This window comes from Dipodomys ordii, unplaced genomic scaffold (assembly GCF_000151885.1).
Source record: "Dipodomys ordii isolate 6190 unplaced genomic scaffold, Dord_2.0 Scaffold76, whole genome shotgun sequence".
NCBI lineage: Eukaryota > Metazoa > Chordata > Mammalia > Rodentia > Heteromyidae > Dipodomys > Dipodomys ordii.
Genome location: NW_012267292.1, coordinates 5,984,308 through 5,999,735, shown reverse-complemented (window position 1 = coordinate 5,999,735; position 15,428 = coordinate 5,984,308). Strand labels below are relative to the sequence as shown.

Sequence of the window (15,428 nt, the reverse complement as noted above, 5' to 3'; positions counted from 1 at the left end):
GCTGTGTTTTGAAACTTGCTACTCTCCTTGCATATTCTCTGGTCTCACAGGGTTTTCTTATTGGAAGACATGCACAAGTGTCCAAACCAGGCCATTTCTTTGCACTTAGAGATTTCCATTCCATGATATATAATATGCCAGACTTGCTCACATTGAGTTATAATAGATTATCTGTTGCATATTTTTACTTTGCTGTTTTCCCCTAGGAAACAGTGAAATATTTATTTATATCAAATCTCTTTGTTTATAATGATAGTGTTAGCATTTTTATTATGATTACAAATTTGAATATTTTACTTGTTTATATCGAGATTCATTAAAATTTGAATTTATCAAAAGCTTGAGAATCTACCTTTATTACCATGTTCATAAAGTATTACATATTTTAAGCCTATTTTGTAGCCTATTTTGTCATAAATGAAATTTTATCATATGATCTTATTTTGTGATAAGTAATTTTACATAATTGAAAGATAAAAGCAGAGTCAGGCCTAGTTACTCTGGAGACAGATATAAAGATTGTAGTTCAAAGCCATTGTGTAAGACAATTCTGAGAGACTCTTACATCAATTAAGTAGCAAAAAGCAGAAGAGTAGGTGCTTCTCAAGTGGTAGAGGACCAGCCTGGAGTACAAAAGCTTATCAAAAAATGTGAGGAGGCTCTGAGTTCAGGCCCCAATACCAGCACAAAAATGAAAAGAAATATAAAAATAACATTTAAAATGAGAACAAATCAAATTGTAAATAAGCATCAGATAAAAGCTCTTTAATTTCTTCTTGGACCATTTTTTATGTGATATATTCAAACAAAAATGCATTGTGAGATGAATTGAATGGTAAGCGTTTACATAATTAACTTTAGGTTAACCTTCATTTTGGAATGTTACTTCCTCCTTCATTAGTTTACACATATTGCAATTAGGAAAGCGGTTAAGATGTTACATGTACACTCTTCAAGGGGTAACAGTATTGGGGATGTAACCTAATGAGCACTAGGCCCTAGGTTCCAACACTAGCACTACCCTCCCTGAAAGTTTCTAAAGGATTTTAATGCACAGAACATTTTCTCAGCTTTGCTGTAAGGTCTATTTTATTTAGGTTGGGTAGAGTTTATAACTGCAAGTTGAGTATAACTGGCCCTAGACAGATGCTAGCAATCGGGTAGAAGAGATGAGTCTTGATGTTTTACTAAACTGGGTCTGATTTCCCGGAGAAACGGATGGGATGGTACTCTTGGGTTTGGAGTATCAGGGCAACCCTTGTTTGCCTTGGCTCTTCATTCTTATGTGAGGATGATGGTCAAGACTATTTCCTTTCTTCTCTCCTTCACCTTCTATCCTTCGTGGTGACAGAATGTATGGTATAGAAGCTTTTAAGTGTCAAGTCTGAAATGAGAATCTAAAGAGGATAATATACTTCCATTTACAAACTGTAAACTTCCTAGCCTAGTATATAACACAGATCCAATTTAAAAATCATGGTTACGCTGGGTGATGGTGACTCAGGCCTGTAATCTTACTTACTCAGAAGGCTGTGATCTGAGGATCATGTTCAAAGCCAGCTTGGGCAGGAAAATCTGTGAGACTCTTTCTCTAATTATAAATACCAAGAAAGTGGAGCTGTGGTTCAAGTGATAGAACACTAATCTTGAGCATGAAAGATCAGAGACAGTGCCCAAGCCCTGAGTTCAAGCCTCAGGATCAGCAAGCGCACACGCGCGCACAGACAGACAGACAGACAGACAGACACACACACACACCACACACACACACACGGTATTTCAGTAGAGAGGTGAAGAAGCTGGTACTTGGATTTATTTTAATGGTATAATTTACAAAGTTTTTCCTTGTTAAACACATTTCTACCCTACCTTTTTTCTTTTTGATAGTGTCCTCAGGTTTTTTTCAGAAAAATAAAACTGATAGAACCAAAGTGTCAAAGTGCATCTGTATTGATAGCTAGAAAAGCAAATACTCTATGAGAATGTCAGTGGTAGTGGTGGGGACTCAACTGGAGCACATAGCCTCTTCATCTTTCCTTCTCTGCCCTAAATCTTGGGATACCAAGTTCAGTCTTTCTTCTCTCTCTCTCTCTCTTTCTGTATATGTGTGTGTGTGTGTTACCCGGAAGATGATAGATTTTGCTACACATGAAAGGTTCTCATCTTAAGTGGGTAGTCCTGAGGAGAGATATCCATGGGGTCAGGTCTTCAAATACCTAGTAATCCCACTATTATATAAGATGGTATAGACAACGGGTATATGTTCAGAAGAAAGTTAGGGTATATCCAGTTTAGGCATGGGAAGAGGGGCTGGAGTCACCCCATCTCCACTCTCTACATTCATTTTGCAGTTATTGAGGGCCTGCAAAAATGTGCTAGTTTCTGGGTGTTTGGCATTGATGAAGAACACGAGGCCCTACTTCTTATGAAACTTGCCACCCTGCAATGGGGTGTGGAGGATGAGAGACAATACACTGCACAATAATCAAGCAAAGCAAGCTTAGAAAGAATCCTTAGTGAGAAGTGCTATGAAGACAAAGCTTGAGAATGGGACTGCAAGTGCCCAAGAAGTCACCTAAGGAAGGCCAGTGTAATAGCCTCAGCATCTGTGTCACGACCTGACTGTGTGCACTGTGGGCTCAGGAGTCCTTTCTTCTTGACTTTTGAGCATGGTGGGGACTGGGCATGGTAAGACTGCAGGGCCGGATGTGGCATCGCTGGCTGTATCTTGAGTTGACACACAGCAGAGGAATGAGAGGGACGGGAGGGATCAACTTCCTCCTCCCACATTTCTTTTCAGATTCTTAGCTCCCACCTTCTGATGTAAATAAAGATACAGTCCTTCATCAGCCACACAGTTTTCTCGATTAAGTCTAGAATCATGGCCTATCTCTAGTTCTGGGATCTACACCTAATTCTGTGCCCAGAGAAGAACATGATTTATGGTTCATTTGCTACAAGAGGCTAACCCTGATCTCTTGAACAACCCAAATGCATTGTTGGCAGCCCTTTGGTACAAACTTTACCATGAACTCTACTCAGTGGTATTTTGAGGGGAAAATGAGAGGGAAGAGGCACACCTTGCTCCATATTCTTCTTAGAATGATCTGGGCTATTTACAAATCTGTTGGAGCTAACAAATATATAAACCATGCATGCACTTACCATATGTGTGGACAATTTCATTGACAGTAAAGGTCTATAATATTTCTGAGTATGTACATTAATTGGACTTTTATGGAACATGGGGTGGTGGAGATGGCTTGCACCAGGGGGCAGTACAATAATAGTAATAGCTACCACTCTGTCCTATGTTGCATATACATTACACCATTTAATCCTCTATACTTTTTTCATATGAAGAATCATGAACCAAAGAACAGTTTGTCCCAAGTCCTGTAGATATTGCTTAAGAACTAGATTCACCATGTTTTACCCATGGTGGCACTGTCTGTTGGGATGGAGGCAGAAATTGTAATGTCAGTATTACTGAGAGATTCTATTGCTCTTATTGAATAGTCACATCCAATAAAAGGTATATTTATTGAAAATAAACATTTTTAAAATTCCATTCAGTTTTGTAGTTGTTACTCATTATTACTCTTATAAAAGATTATGTATCTTAAGATTCATTTATAGTCAGGTAACAATGACTTATGCCTATAATCCTAGTTACTCAGGAGGCTGAGATCTGGAAGTTCAGTTTAAAGTTTGGCCAGGTACTCTGTGAGATTCTGTCTACAAAATAATTATAAAAAAGCTGGAGGATAGAGTGACAACTGATTAAGTGCCAGCTGAGCAAGCAAAACCTGCAAGTGTGAGGCCCTGAGTTCAAATCTCAATAACACAAACAGGTCATCAAAATGGTCATGAATTCAAACTATCCTTCATTATAGCTGGTGTGTGTTAATGAGTTTATCTTTAAATCAGGTTAATGGCAAGTGATTTAAAATTACTTTTTGTAGTTGTTTTAGTGTTTCCACATTTGGTTGTATAAGACATAAAGAAGAGATATTTGCTTAAAAGTTAACATCTCTTCTCTGGTATACAATGCCTTCCTTTCCCTTACCATTTTTTGAAATTGTTGACTTGGCTTCTTTCTTTCTTTCTTTCTTTCTTTCTTTCTTTCTTTCTTTCTTTCTTTCTTTCTTTCTTTCTTTCTGTCTTTCTTTCTCATTGAAGGAAATGAAATATAAATGACATATAACTCAGGTGCATCTTTGGAACTAAATAAGGTAGCAATTTTTATTAACTATGGAGTGGAATAAACATTTTTAAAAAAGAAGAATCAGGCTTCAGAATGTAGGAATGTAGCTTTGTGCTTGCCACTTAGTTTTACTTTGCAATAATCATACTGGTTGGGGCTCGAGAAGCTTATGGACAGTCTATGAATTAATAGGAATCTTTGAGAGTCACTTTCAAAGGTAATGTCAGCTATATGTTCATTGTCTGTTCCCTTGGTAATGTGCTCAGAATTTCCTATCATTTCACTGATGGTGATTCCTAAATTGTAGAGGCAAGTTCGTGGTGTACATACTTTCTACCAACTACACAAATAGGGTCTTAACATGACAAGTGCTGTTTCAGGGCATAGTGATTTCCCGAAGAGAATGCTTTTCCTTAGCAAGTAGATCCAGCCAGGAGAACTAGGCAATATGAAATAGTTTGCAAAGAAATATTTTATCCCTTTGAGTGTCGAGCTTTTAAATTTTAACTTTAAATGTATCTAGGTATAGTAATTGTACTACAAGGTTACATTTCAGTACGTATGTACAATATGGAATGATCAGATCAGATGAACTGTCATATCCATTGATTTGAGCATTTATCCATTCTTTGTGTTGGAAACATTCAGAATCCTTTCTACCAGCTGTTTTGAGACACTCAATCATTGTCACACTTAGTGCTCCTTCTGTGCTATATAGGATGTTAAGACATTTCTCTTATCCAGCTGTGCCTTTTATCTAATTAAGCATTCTCTTTCTGCTCCTCTTTTCCCATCCTTCCCAGCCTCTGGAAACCACTATTCCATTTTCTACTTGTATGACTTTTTAAGCTTCCACAAATAAGTGAGAACATATAGTTTTTGTCTTCCTGTGTCTAACTTAGCATACTGTTCTCTAGGTCACCTCAGTTGTAGCAAATGACAGGATCTCATTCTCTTTCTCATGATAAACATCTTTCTTGACTGATTGGTGAAAAACTCCCTTAGGACCCATGCAACAGGGAAAGAAGTGGATGAGATTTCCTGCTTGCATTTGTCCCAGGTGTTTGGTCTCTGAGGAATCCTGTGTGCTTTTTGAAAACTCTTTGCTAGAGGGTGTTTATATAGCAATAATTCAGAGTAGAAAAGTAATAATCATAAAAATTTGTACTCAGATGAAGTTCAAATGAAAAGTGTATTAACTTGTAGTCTCATTCACTTGTTCTTCACTAAAGCGAAAGTACTGAGAAAAGGTGATTGTAAAACAGACAATCATCTCAGCTCAGGGCTCCTATTGAAAATAGTTCCTGTCAGGAACCCTCGTGTCCATGGCTCATGCCTGTAATTCTAGCTACTCTGGAGGCTGAGAACTGAGGATCACAGTTGGAAGCCAGCCTAGGCATGAAAGTTCCAGAGATTATTAATACAAATTAAGCAGTAAAATCCAGAAATGGAGCCATAGCTCAGTGGTAGAATGCGAGCCTTGGGTGATAAAGCTAAGGGAGAGTGTCTGGGCTTATGGAATAATGCATGAGAGAAGGAGGGGGGAGGAAGGAAAGGGGAGGGAAGGAAGGAGGGGAAAGAGAAAGAAGAAAAAAGAAAAGAAAAAGGAACTAGTTCCTACAAATCCTTGGAGTATCTGCTGTATCTATGGAATGAGCAAACCTTAGGTTTTATTTATCTGCCAAATGAGCACACCATCCATGCTTATTCATGATATAGAAAATGCTAGTGCCATTACTGACTGATGTATGTTCTTAGATCTAAGTAAGTCCCTTATTATCATTTTGACTATGGCTATGTTTTTACCCACTAACGTCAGGTCTAATTTGATCAGGAACAATTATTTGACAAAGGCATTCATAATTCTGCCATGTGGGGGTTAAGTAGCTGATAGATTTAGCTGTGCTTCTTTTGTGCATTCATTTGCACATTTTCTGGCTTACTTGAAAGTGGACTATGTAAGATAAAAAAACGACTGGAGACCCTATATTGATTTTCTAGTAAATATTAAAACAAAAGTTAAGCCTCCTTTTTCTGGTTCCTGTTGTGACTGTAAAGAATGGGGCCATTCGCACACAAAAAGTGGTGAATTAAAACTTAGGAACAGCATGCCTTGCATATTCCAAATGTGGACTTTAGATACCTCATTTAAATTTCTTTAGCTATATCATACAGTAAGGAAAAGTAATAATCATAAAAATCTTTGTGCTTAGGTGAAAATAACAACTGTAAGGCTCAGTTCTGGACCTCCTGCTCTGGGTGGAGGGAAGCAGCTGTCTTTGCTGCCCACAGCTCTACTTGTTTCCTGGCCTTGTTCCTGTTGCTGAAGAAGCCCAAGATGGCACTGTCATCCTCAGCTCTGCTCTTTCTACTCCCCTCCCACCTCCCTTGGTAGTGTATGTAGGTGTGTGCTGGTATCTGGAGATCAATCTGTTTTAGAGTAGATGAGTAAAACCTCTCAGCGTGGCTTGGAGTTTCATGTTTCTGTGCAACCTACTTTTGAGATCATGGAACATCTCATGGCTCCTGTAAGAGTTCAAGGATTTCATGGGCCTTTCTCTACACCTTGAACCATGGCCTTCAGTCCTCAAGGTCAAACAAAGAAATAAGGAAAAATTAAAACAACAGACTAAGAAGTCCTACTGATGTCAAGAAACAGAAGAATCATACACACATATACACTTTTCTATTTCTACTCTAATAGATTGTCTATTTACACAATCTATTCAGAAAAACCTCTTACCTTATATTGAGTCCTTACTGGTCTCATAAGCCTTTTGGTCTTACAAGTTCTAGCTGTTTTTGATGTTCTCATTTGACTATCCTTTAAAAAGTGATATATTCTCTGACCACAGAGCAGTGACTTTTGAAGTGTAAGCTGTTATGGTGATGATTTTTAGAATTTACAGAATCCTAAAATTTCACACATTTACCTGAAAGATAAATATAAAGTCCAGAGAAAGTATTCATTTTTCCTCAAATCATGCTATTTGCAAATATATATTTCTAGATTGTCAAAATTGTCTTTCACACACACACACACACACACACACACACACACACACACACACACACACACACACCCCAGAGCCTTTTGGACCTGAGAAGGTAGATGTGATAGCACTGGAATTAGATGGAAAAGAATCATGTCTGATGGTAAAAGATGGCTTGGTAGTAGTGATATACTTACAAATTGCATGACTTTTTGCAAGGAAGCTTATTTCTGTTTCTAAAATAATGTCTACCTCTTTACCTCAAGAAACATGAGAACTACATGCGAGAAGCATATATGTAATCTATGAAGTCTTACATAAAATATATCATCTTTTATAAACTACTATATGTGTATGTAGACATATCTGTGTATTCATCTATACATATCCATATGATAAACAGCCATATGTCTGTTCATCATAAGTTAATGAAATCATTTTCAATAAAGCTCAAATTTTCACATATCTTTTACAAACAATGCTCGATGTATGATCATCTACAGTAGGCTTTCTGTAGTCTACAAAGAGATCTCAGCATCTTGGAGATTAGGCTAAGAATGGAGATGAAAGGGACTTTGCTGCTCTAGAACCCAAGCCAGCCATTTGATGCTTAATGTCCCTTTCCCGTTGGGAATGGCGGTACATTGCCTCTCATACTGGTTGTTATCCAGCCAATTTCTGCTTCACAGATATTAAAATGTTTTTGAATCTTAGTGGATATTTACTGACTTAACTCTGAAATGACATTGCTGCATAACTTAGAAAAGTAAACCAAATTCAAACTTCTTGTAATATAGAAATTGATGGTTTGTAAGACTGGAAATTTCATTTTACTCATTTATGGGATGATAGCTTAGAGAGCTGTGCAGAAAGAGATCAGAGTACTGAGCAGAGCTACAGCGGGCCAAATACCATAAAGAGCCCATAGTGTATGTACAGATATGGGTGGGGGTAATCTATGCCTCCCTGGGGAAGAGCACTGATTCTTTGCTTATAATCCTATGTGGGAGACCTTGGAATAAGACCTTAAATCTCACTGGGCCTTAAATTTCCTCATTTGAAAATTAATAGGTTAATAAATAAACAAATAAAATGAATAAATAGTATGAAATAACATAGTGGCTAGTTTTCTCTCCATGGTCTTTTCTTTTTCTTCTGTCTTCTGCTTGAAAAGACAATTTACCCAGTGTTATTCATGTTAACTTGATAATACCTTTGCCAAAGAAGATGACTGTCCATAACAATTGAAAAGGGGTTTGCCTTCTAGAGTCTTGTGAGATTAGATTTCAGAGACTTGTGTGTGAAAATATTTTATCAATTTCTAATCCTGCATCAATGGTATGCCATAAATCAGGGCTTGGCATCCTCCAATTTTCAAAGTAGTAAGCACTCTAGAAAGCCCAGAGTATGAAAGAAATGCTTTTCCTTTTAAAGAGTATTCTCAGAACATTCTTTTGGCAATGGCAAAGGAAAATAAAATTAATAATGATATTTTTAAAGGATGGAAGCTGAATGTGTTTGACTTGGAACACATCATCCTAGGATTCTCAGAATGAGATAGAATTGCTGATTTTTTTTCTTTCTCCATTAAGAAAAGCGACTTAATATATTTGTTTCTTTTTGCTTGCTGTCCAAATTTTTAAGGTGTTTTATTCCTCCCAGCCCCCTGAAGTCAGGCCAAACATTGGCACATAAGATTTCTTTTTGGTCTGATTTTATCTAAATCAGTTTCTTTTCTAGTAAAAGATAACCCCTCCACCCAATAAAACAAGAATGCTCTTCCACACATTGCAGTGTGTGTTGAAATGATGGCCTCTAGACAAATGGAGGGCAATAGTTCCTGCAGTTGACTAGAGGGAGTGGTGGAAAATCCTCCCATACTTGGTGCTTTCCATGATTTGCCTGCTTGGGAATCGATTTCTTGTACGTGGTCATTTTATATAAAGGCTGGGGGAATGTGGTGTGGGGGGCTTGTAGACATGCTGCTAAGGGGAGAGGGGGTATGAATGGAGTTAGAGTATGCTTCCCACTGGCTTTAGAGTGGCATTTTGATCCCTGGGCCTCTGTTTTCAGATCAGACTCCGACCCCAACGAGATTCCTGAAGAACTGCGAGGAGGTGGGCCTCTTCAGTGAACTGGACTGTTCCTTCCAGCATGAGTTCAGGAAAGCTCAGGAAGAGGAAAGCAGCAAGCGGGTAGGTTTGTGCAGAAGGAATTTGAACCAGTGTCTCCTGAACACTGAAAAGTTCCACACATGGTGTGGCATGGCAGACTGCCTGGAGTATTTCATTGAATTAATTAGTTAATTTTGTGATGCTGGCAATCGAACCCAGAGCAGTGTACATGTTAGGCAAACCCTCTACCACTGAGCAACATTCTTAGCTCTCCACCATTTTTTTTAAAGTGGCAAGGTGACTAGTTTAATAGTGAGAAAGAAAACACCATTAAGCGAAAAGGTGGGCTCTGACTAGATGGCTTAAGAGCCATGGAGGGTGGGGAAAAACTCAAAAATGGCAGCTGTTATTCAACAACGGCAGCTGTTATTTATTGCCTGTATTTTTTTTTCTGAGTTGGGGGAATGCACATGCTAGCCCTTCTAATTTTACTTTATTCTATAGGGTATTTTTGTTTTTTTGTTTGCTCTCACTATTCTAGGCAGACCTAGAATTCAAGATCCTCCTCTCTCCACCTCTTGAGTGCTGGGATTATAGGTGTGCAGCACCATGCTGACTGAAATAATATTTTATCTATTTGTGAATGTTCACCTAGCGTTTTCTAGAAAATGATGATTCCCTGATTGTAATAGCACCCAACGCTTGGATAAGTCATGGTAGGAATAGTATTTGAAGCATGAAATCCAAGCTCGTCCCTCAAAAAGTTATCTGATTCTTAAAGCTATGTCAAAAAAGTTCATTGATTAGTTCTATTCCCAACCATTTGTTTACCTTTGCTAACTATTTCGCAGTAAGCCTTACCTGAGTGGGGGGTACAGGAGACAAGAGTCAAAGGTGAGGGAACAGGCAAGTACCAATGAGTAGGAGAGGGGCTTTCCTCTGATTCTGACTCAGGTTTTAAGTGTCTGTTTTCCATAATCTTTCCGGGCTGTTCTCTGCCAGACACATAATTACTTCCTGTTCACCTGTTCATATTACCTGGGAAGATTGTTGAGCATCTGTTGTTGGTAAGACAAATGAATTAGCTACTAGAGTGGATCATTTATTCTTATAAATGTAAGAAATTTGCTTTGTGAAATGCTTGAGAATATATTCAGGATTTTTTTTTGTCAGCATGTTGGATTGGAATTTTAACATCAGTTTACGGAATTGAAGAAAGGAGATAGGGTTCAAACTAATTGGGGCAAAGATGCTTTTTATTATCTTTCTTCTCCATTGCGTGAATGCCCACAGTGTGCTAAACAAATTAGATACAGTCCATGAACGGAAACTTCAAATGTAAAAGATGATTGAAAAGAAGGTCGAGCTATGTAGGAATGGATTCGGAAGCTCCAGCTGTTCCATCCGGAGAAAAAATTTTAAAAGGATTTGCTATTTCCCCAAGTGTTTCAAAGCCTTTGAGTCTTTATCTACATGAAATTACAGTAATCCTCGACTGCCAGATTTTTCTTGTCACATTCTCACATGCTGATAGTCTGAGGCTTCTGTCATATTCAATCTCTGTTGCTTTAGGGTAAAAAAAATTGCAAAAGATAGAGGACCCTTACAACAGAAGTTCAAAATCTAAATCAACTTACTTTATTTATTTGTGAATAATTTCTCATTTATATATGACCTTCCTTCTCACCCTGAAAAATGATGTGTAGTGCCTTTTCCCCTAGTAAAGAAACACTTGCATAGATAGCAACCAATCTTTGGCAGACTGATAAGGAAGTTTTGAGCACTTTAAAAATTAGCTTAATAAAAATAAAAGATGCAATTCTATATTTCATTTGAATGAGAATAGACTTAAAATCCATGAAAATAAGCAAAAGGGCAGGATGTTTTATCTAGAAATTTTACTCTAGTTGAGAGATAAATTTAATTCTCTTGGTAGATTTGCATATGTAGATGAATGAAGGATCAAGTTCATTCATTTCTTGAAACCAATTTGGCTTCTTAAACTGACGTAGATGTGTATGTGGTCCACGTTGTCATCATTTCTAATAGAATAGTCTTGAGTGTATGCCCTTGATTTTCCTAAAGACATTTCACCAAGAACAGTTTCAGGAAGCCCGTAGTAGGAGTGTGGGTTTAAATCTTCTCTATCTCATTATTCATGGTTTCTTATATGAAGCCCCTGTGAGGAATTCTTACAAATCTGAATTCCAGGAAATGGTTTGCTTCCCTTGAGGATCTGAAATATTTTCTCCTCATGACCATGAGAATCATGTAACTGGTTCTGTTTCTCTTTTCACTTTGACTGCTAGGTTAACAAAAATCCAAGTTTACCACTTAACTTTGAGAAGCTTTTTTGAATACGATGTTGAGCAATATTTTACTTCCTTCATATGTTAGACTTTCAGTTCTAGTTTATATTTATCTGCTCCTTTTATTTTCCAAACAATTTTCATGTTATGTGTGTTTCACGAGTTGCTTTAGATTCCTTGTGGGTTGAGAAGTGAAATCATTAAATTAAAAAAAATTAAAATAATGAACCAAGCCACATTGAGAACATAGACTCTTGAAGTTGTACCACCATATGCTCTCACTATTTTAAATGGTACTCATAGTCATGAGATGATTTTAGGGCAAATCTGTGGGTGGGGGTGCCTGCAGCTAGCCTCCCCTGGGGATGTAACCTGGCCTCAGGATACCACAGTTTCATTCTCAAGCTCATATCCTCTGTGAGCTGAGGCTTGCTCTTCCTCTGACTTGCTTAAACCAGAGGGGCCAAATCCAGCCATTGCTACATGAGGGGATGTCTTCTTAAGGCCTAGAGCACAGTGACTCATCCAGTAGCACAGTCCCTGTGTTGGTGGCTTCCTCCCTAGCAATTCTTTATTAGCCACAGAGCAAGATGATGATGAACAGAAGCAATTTTCCCCAATCTGACAATATCCTTTAACCCGCCTCTTAGGCATTCTCCATCTGCCATTTCCGTGGTGCATTGTCACTCAAGCTTCTAATTTTTTTTTTACTGCATTTAAAAAAGACAGGCCGGTTGCCAATAGCTCATACCTATAATCTTAATTACTCAGTAGGCTGAGATCGGAGGATCATAGTTCAAAGTCAAACTCTTTCCTCTAATTAACCAGCAAAAGGTTGGAAGTGGAAACATGGCTCAAGTAATAGGGCATAACCTTGAGTGATGAAGCTTAAGAATGTCCAGGACCTGAATTCAAGCCCCAGTACTGGAACAAACAAGGAAGGACAGAAGGAAGAAAGAAAAGGAAGGAAGGAAGGAAGGAAAGAAGGGAGGAAAGAAGGGAGGGAGGGAAGGAGGAAGGGAGGGAGGGAGGGAGAAAGAAAGGAAGGAAGGGGAAGGAAGGAAGAGAGGAAAGGAGCTAGGGAGGAAGGGAGGGAGGGAGGGAGAAAGAAAGGAAGGAAGGGGAAGGAAGGAAGAGAGGAAAGGAGCTAGGGAGGAAGGGAGGGAGGGAGGGAGGGAGGAAGGGAGGAAGGAAGAGGAAGGAAGGAAGGAAGGGAGGGAGGGAAAGAGAAAGAAAGTAAAGTCCCTACACAATGTATACCTTTTATCCTGGAAAGTTCTCCTCTCCTTTCCTTTTGTTTCACATTAAGGTGATTATTTCCTTTTAATTTGTTACCTCTAACGCTTCTGATTTCTTTGTTTCTGAGTCTTTTAATAAAAGTCTTGCATTGATTCATTGGCAAATTTTCATAAAGTGGAAGATACATTATATCTTTTTCTGAAAAATTTGTTAACAATAGCTTGTTATAAACTTTCTAAGTATTTTTATACAACAACATTGGGAAGATTCGGCAGGCCCTGTTCTCTACCTTTTCATTTCTAGATGCTGTTTAGCCCACACAAGTTTGTGAAAAAGGAGACAGAATTAATCCTTGCTTTGTCCATGTGGCTGATCATTGGAGACAATTCTGTTCTGTTCTACACAGGCCACCTGTAAACCCTGATAACTCTTTTCTGAAAGCACTTCACTGTATAGAATGACAGGCTATAGCAAGTCATATGCAATGTCAAAAGGTTGCCATATGCAACAAAATAGCATATTATATTATGTTATGTTATATATAATATATATAATATGCTATATATTATTTCCTTAACGTTTTTCCTTTTCCTTTTTTATTTTTATCTTCATATGATTGTACAAAGGAATTGCCATTCAACAAAGTAGTGTATGAATCCAACGAATCTTAATCAGTGTTACATCTTCCACCAGTCTTTCCCATCTTTCCCAACTCTTGCCTCAGTTTTCTTAATTTTGTAGCCTATGAATTGAATTTTATATAACTACATTGCCCTCTTCCTCTCTTCATTTTCCTACTCTGCTCCTTGATCTCAGACACCTTTTCCTCCAATTTTAAATACTCAGTTACTGGTTTTTACTTTGTTAGTAAGTTAGCCTTTAAGCTCATAGCCTCATAACTCTCAATAAGAAAATTCTAATCATAGGAAATAATATTTATCAAAATGAACTTCAGGAAATGGAAACAAGAAGGACTTTGGTTGCTGTTTTTGTTTTCTTTTCCCTTTGTCTTGTTTGTGCTTTTATCTAACTTTGGCAGGGCAAGGGTGGGCACAGGGTGAACAAATGAAGCAGTGGACACTGTGTTCAAAATGAGCTATATAACTTGGTGGGGATGGGAGGGAAAAACTGTGAGAAAACAAGGGAAGGGGTGACATTGTTAAAAAAGAAATGTAGGGCTAGGAATGCGGCTTAGTGGTAGAGTGCTTGCCTAGCATGTATGAAACCCTGAGTTCAGTATCACATAAACAGAAAAAGCTGGAAGTGGCACTGTGGCTCAAGTGGTAGAGTGCTAGCCTTGAGCAAAAGAAGCTCAGGGGCAGTGACTAAACCCTGACTTCAGGGCCCAGGACTGGCAAAAAAAATGTAGATGGGCACTGGTGGCTCAGGTCTGTAATCTTAGCTACTCAGGAGGCTGAGATCTGAGCATTGAGGTTCAAAACCAACCTGGGAGGAAAGTCTGTGAGATTCTTATCTCCAATTAACCACCAGAAAACCAGAAGTGGTGTTGTGACTCAGGTGGTAATGGGCCTGCCTTGAGCTGAAGAGCACAGGAACAGTGCCCAGGCCCAGAGTTCAAGCCCCACAACAGAAAGAAAAAAAAGAAATGTTTCTTTATCTGACATATACCTGTAACCTATCTGTACATCAGCTTTATAATAACAATAAAAATGCATAGAAATAAAAGAAAGTTCTCCCTTAGTAAATCATAGTATAACTCATTGCAGATATCGCAAAGCTTAGCTTGCCTATGGCTTCAAACTTAGTCTAGACCTTATACTAAAACATTTAAGGCACTTTTCTTCATCAGTTTTCATTCAGGAAATATTTTTGAGTGTTGATTATATTCCAGACATTGTCCAAGGCATTGGTATAAATACATCACTAAATAAAGATGATAAAAGCCAGTTCTGGTTGCTCATTCCCATAGTTCCAGGTAGTCAGAAGGCAACATTCAAAAGGATCTTGATTTGAGCCAGCTTAGACAAAAATTCATCAGGACTCCATCTTAACAAAATAATCCAAGTGTGGTGGTTCACACCTTTCATTCCAGCTATATGGGAAGGCCACTGACTTATATGGTGTAACCCTTCTGTACATCACTTTCACAAGAAAAAAATTTAAATCTGTTTGACCTAAACTGATATTTTAAGTATTTTGAGTAATTAATATACTGATATATGCAATTATTTTAACTTTTTTTCTTATGGAACTCAATAAGCTTAAATTGGATATCTTAAAAAAAAAGGAAGAGGATCGCTGTTTGAAGCCAAATGTGGGTTAACAAGAGAGAGAGAGAGAGAGAGAGAGAGAGAGAGACAGATAGACAGACATACAGACAGACAGACACAGAGAGAGACAGACACACAAAGAGAGACAGAGAACTTAACCTGAAAATTAATCTAAAAGCAAAAAGGGCTGTTGTCTCTCTGGTTGTAGAATATTTGCCTAGTAAGCTCAAGGCCCTGACTTCAACATCCAGTATAAGGGGAAAAAAAGATAAAAAGCCACTGCTATCTTCTTGCTTTCTGTGGATTGATGAGATTAAAAGAAATAAGCCAGGTAC

The 15,428-nt window shown here is 38.1% G+C and overlaps 1 protein-coding gene across 1 annotated transcript in view; it reads left to right on the top strand.

Annotated features, from left to right (window-relative positions):
* Positions 1-15,428, top strand: part of Creb5 (cAMP responsive element binding protein 5) — a 407,169-nt gene that overhangs the window by 56,026 nt on the left and 335,715 nt on the right. The window contains exon 4 of the mRNA XM_013024413.1: positions 9,274-9,395. Within this exon, the coding sequence (XP_012879867.1) occupies positions 9,274-9,395 (122 nt within the window). The remainder of the gene's footprint in view (positions 1-9,273; positions 9,396-15,428) is intronic.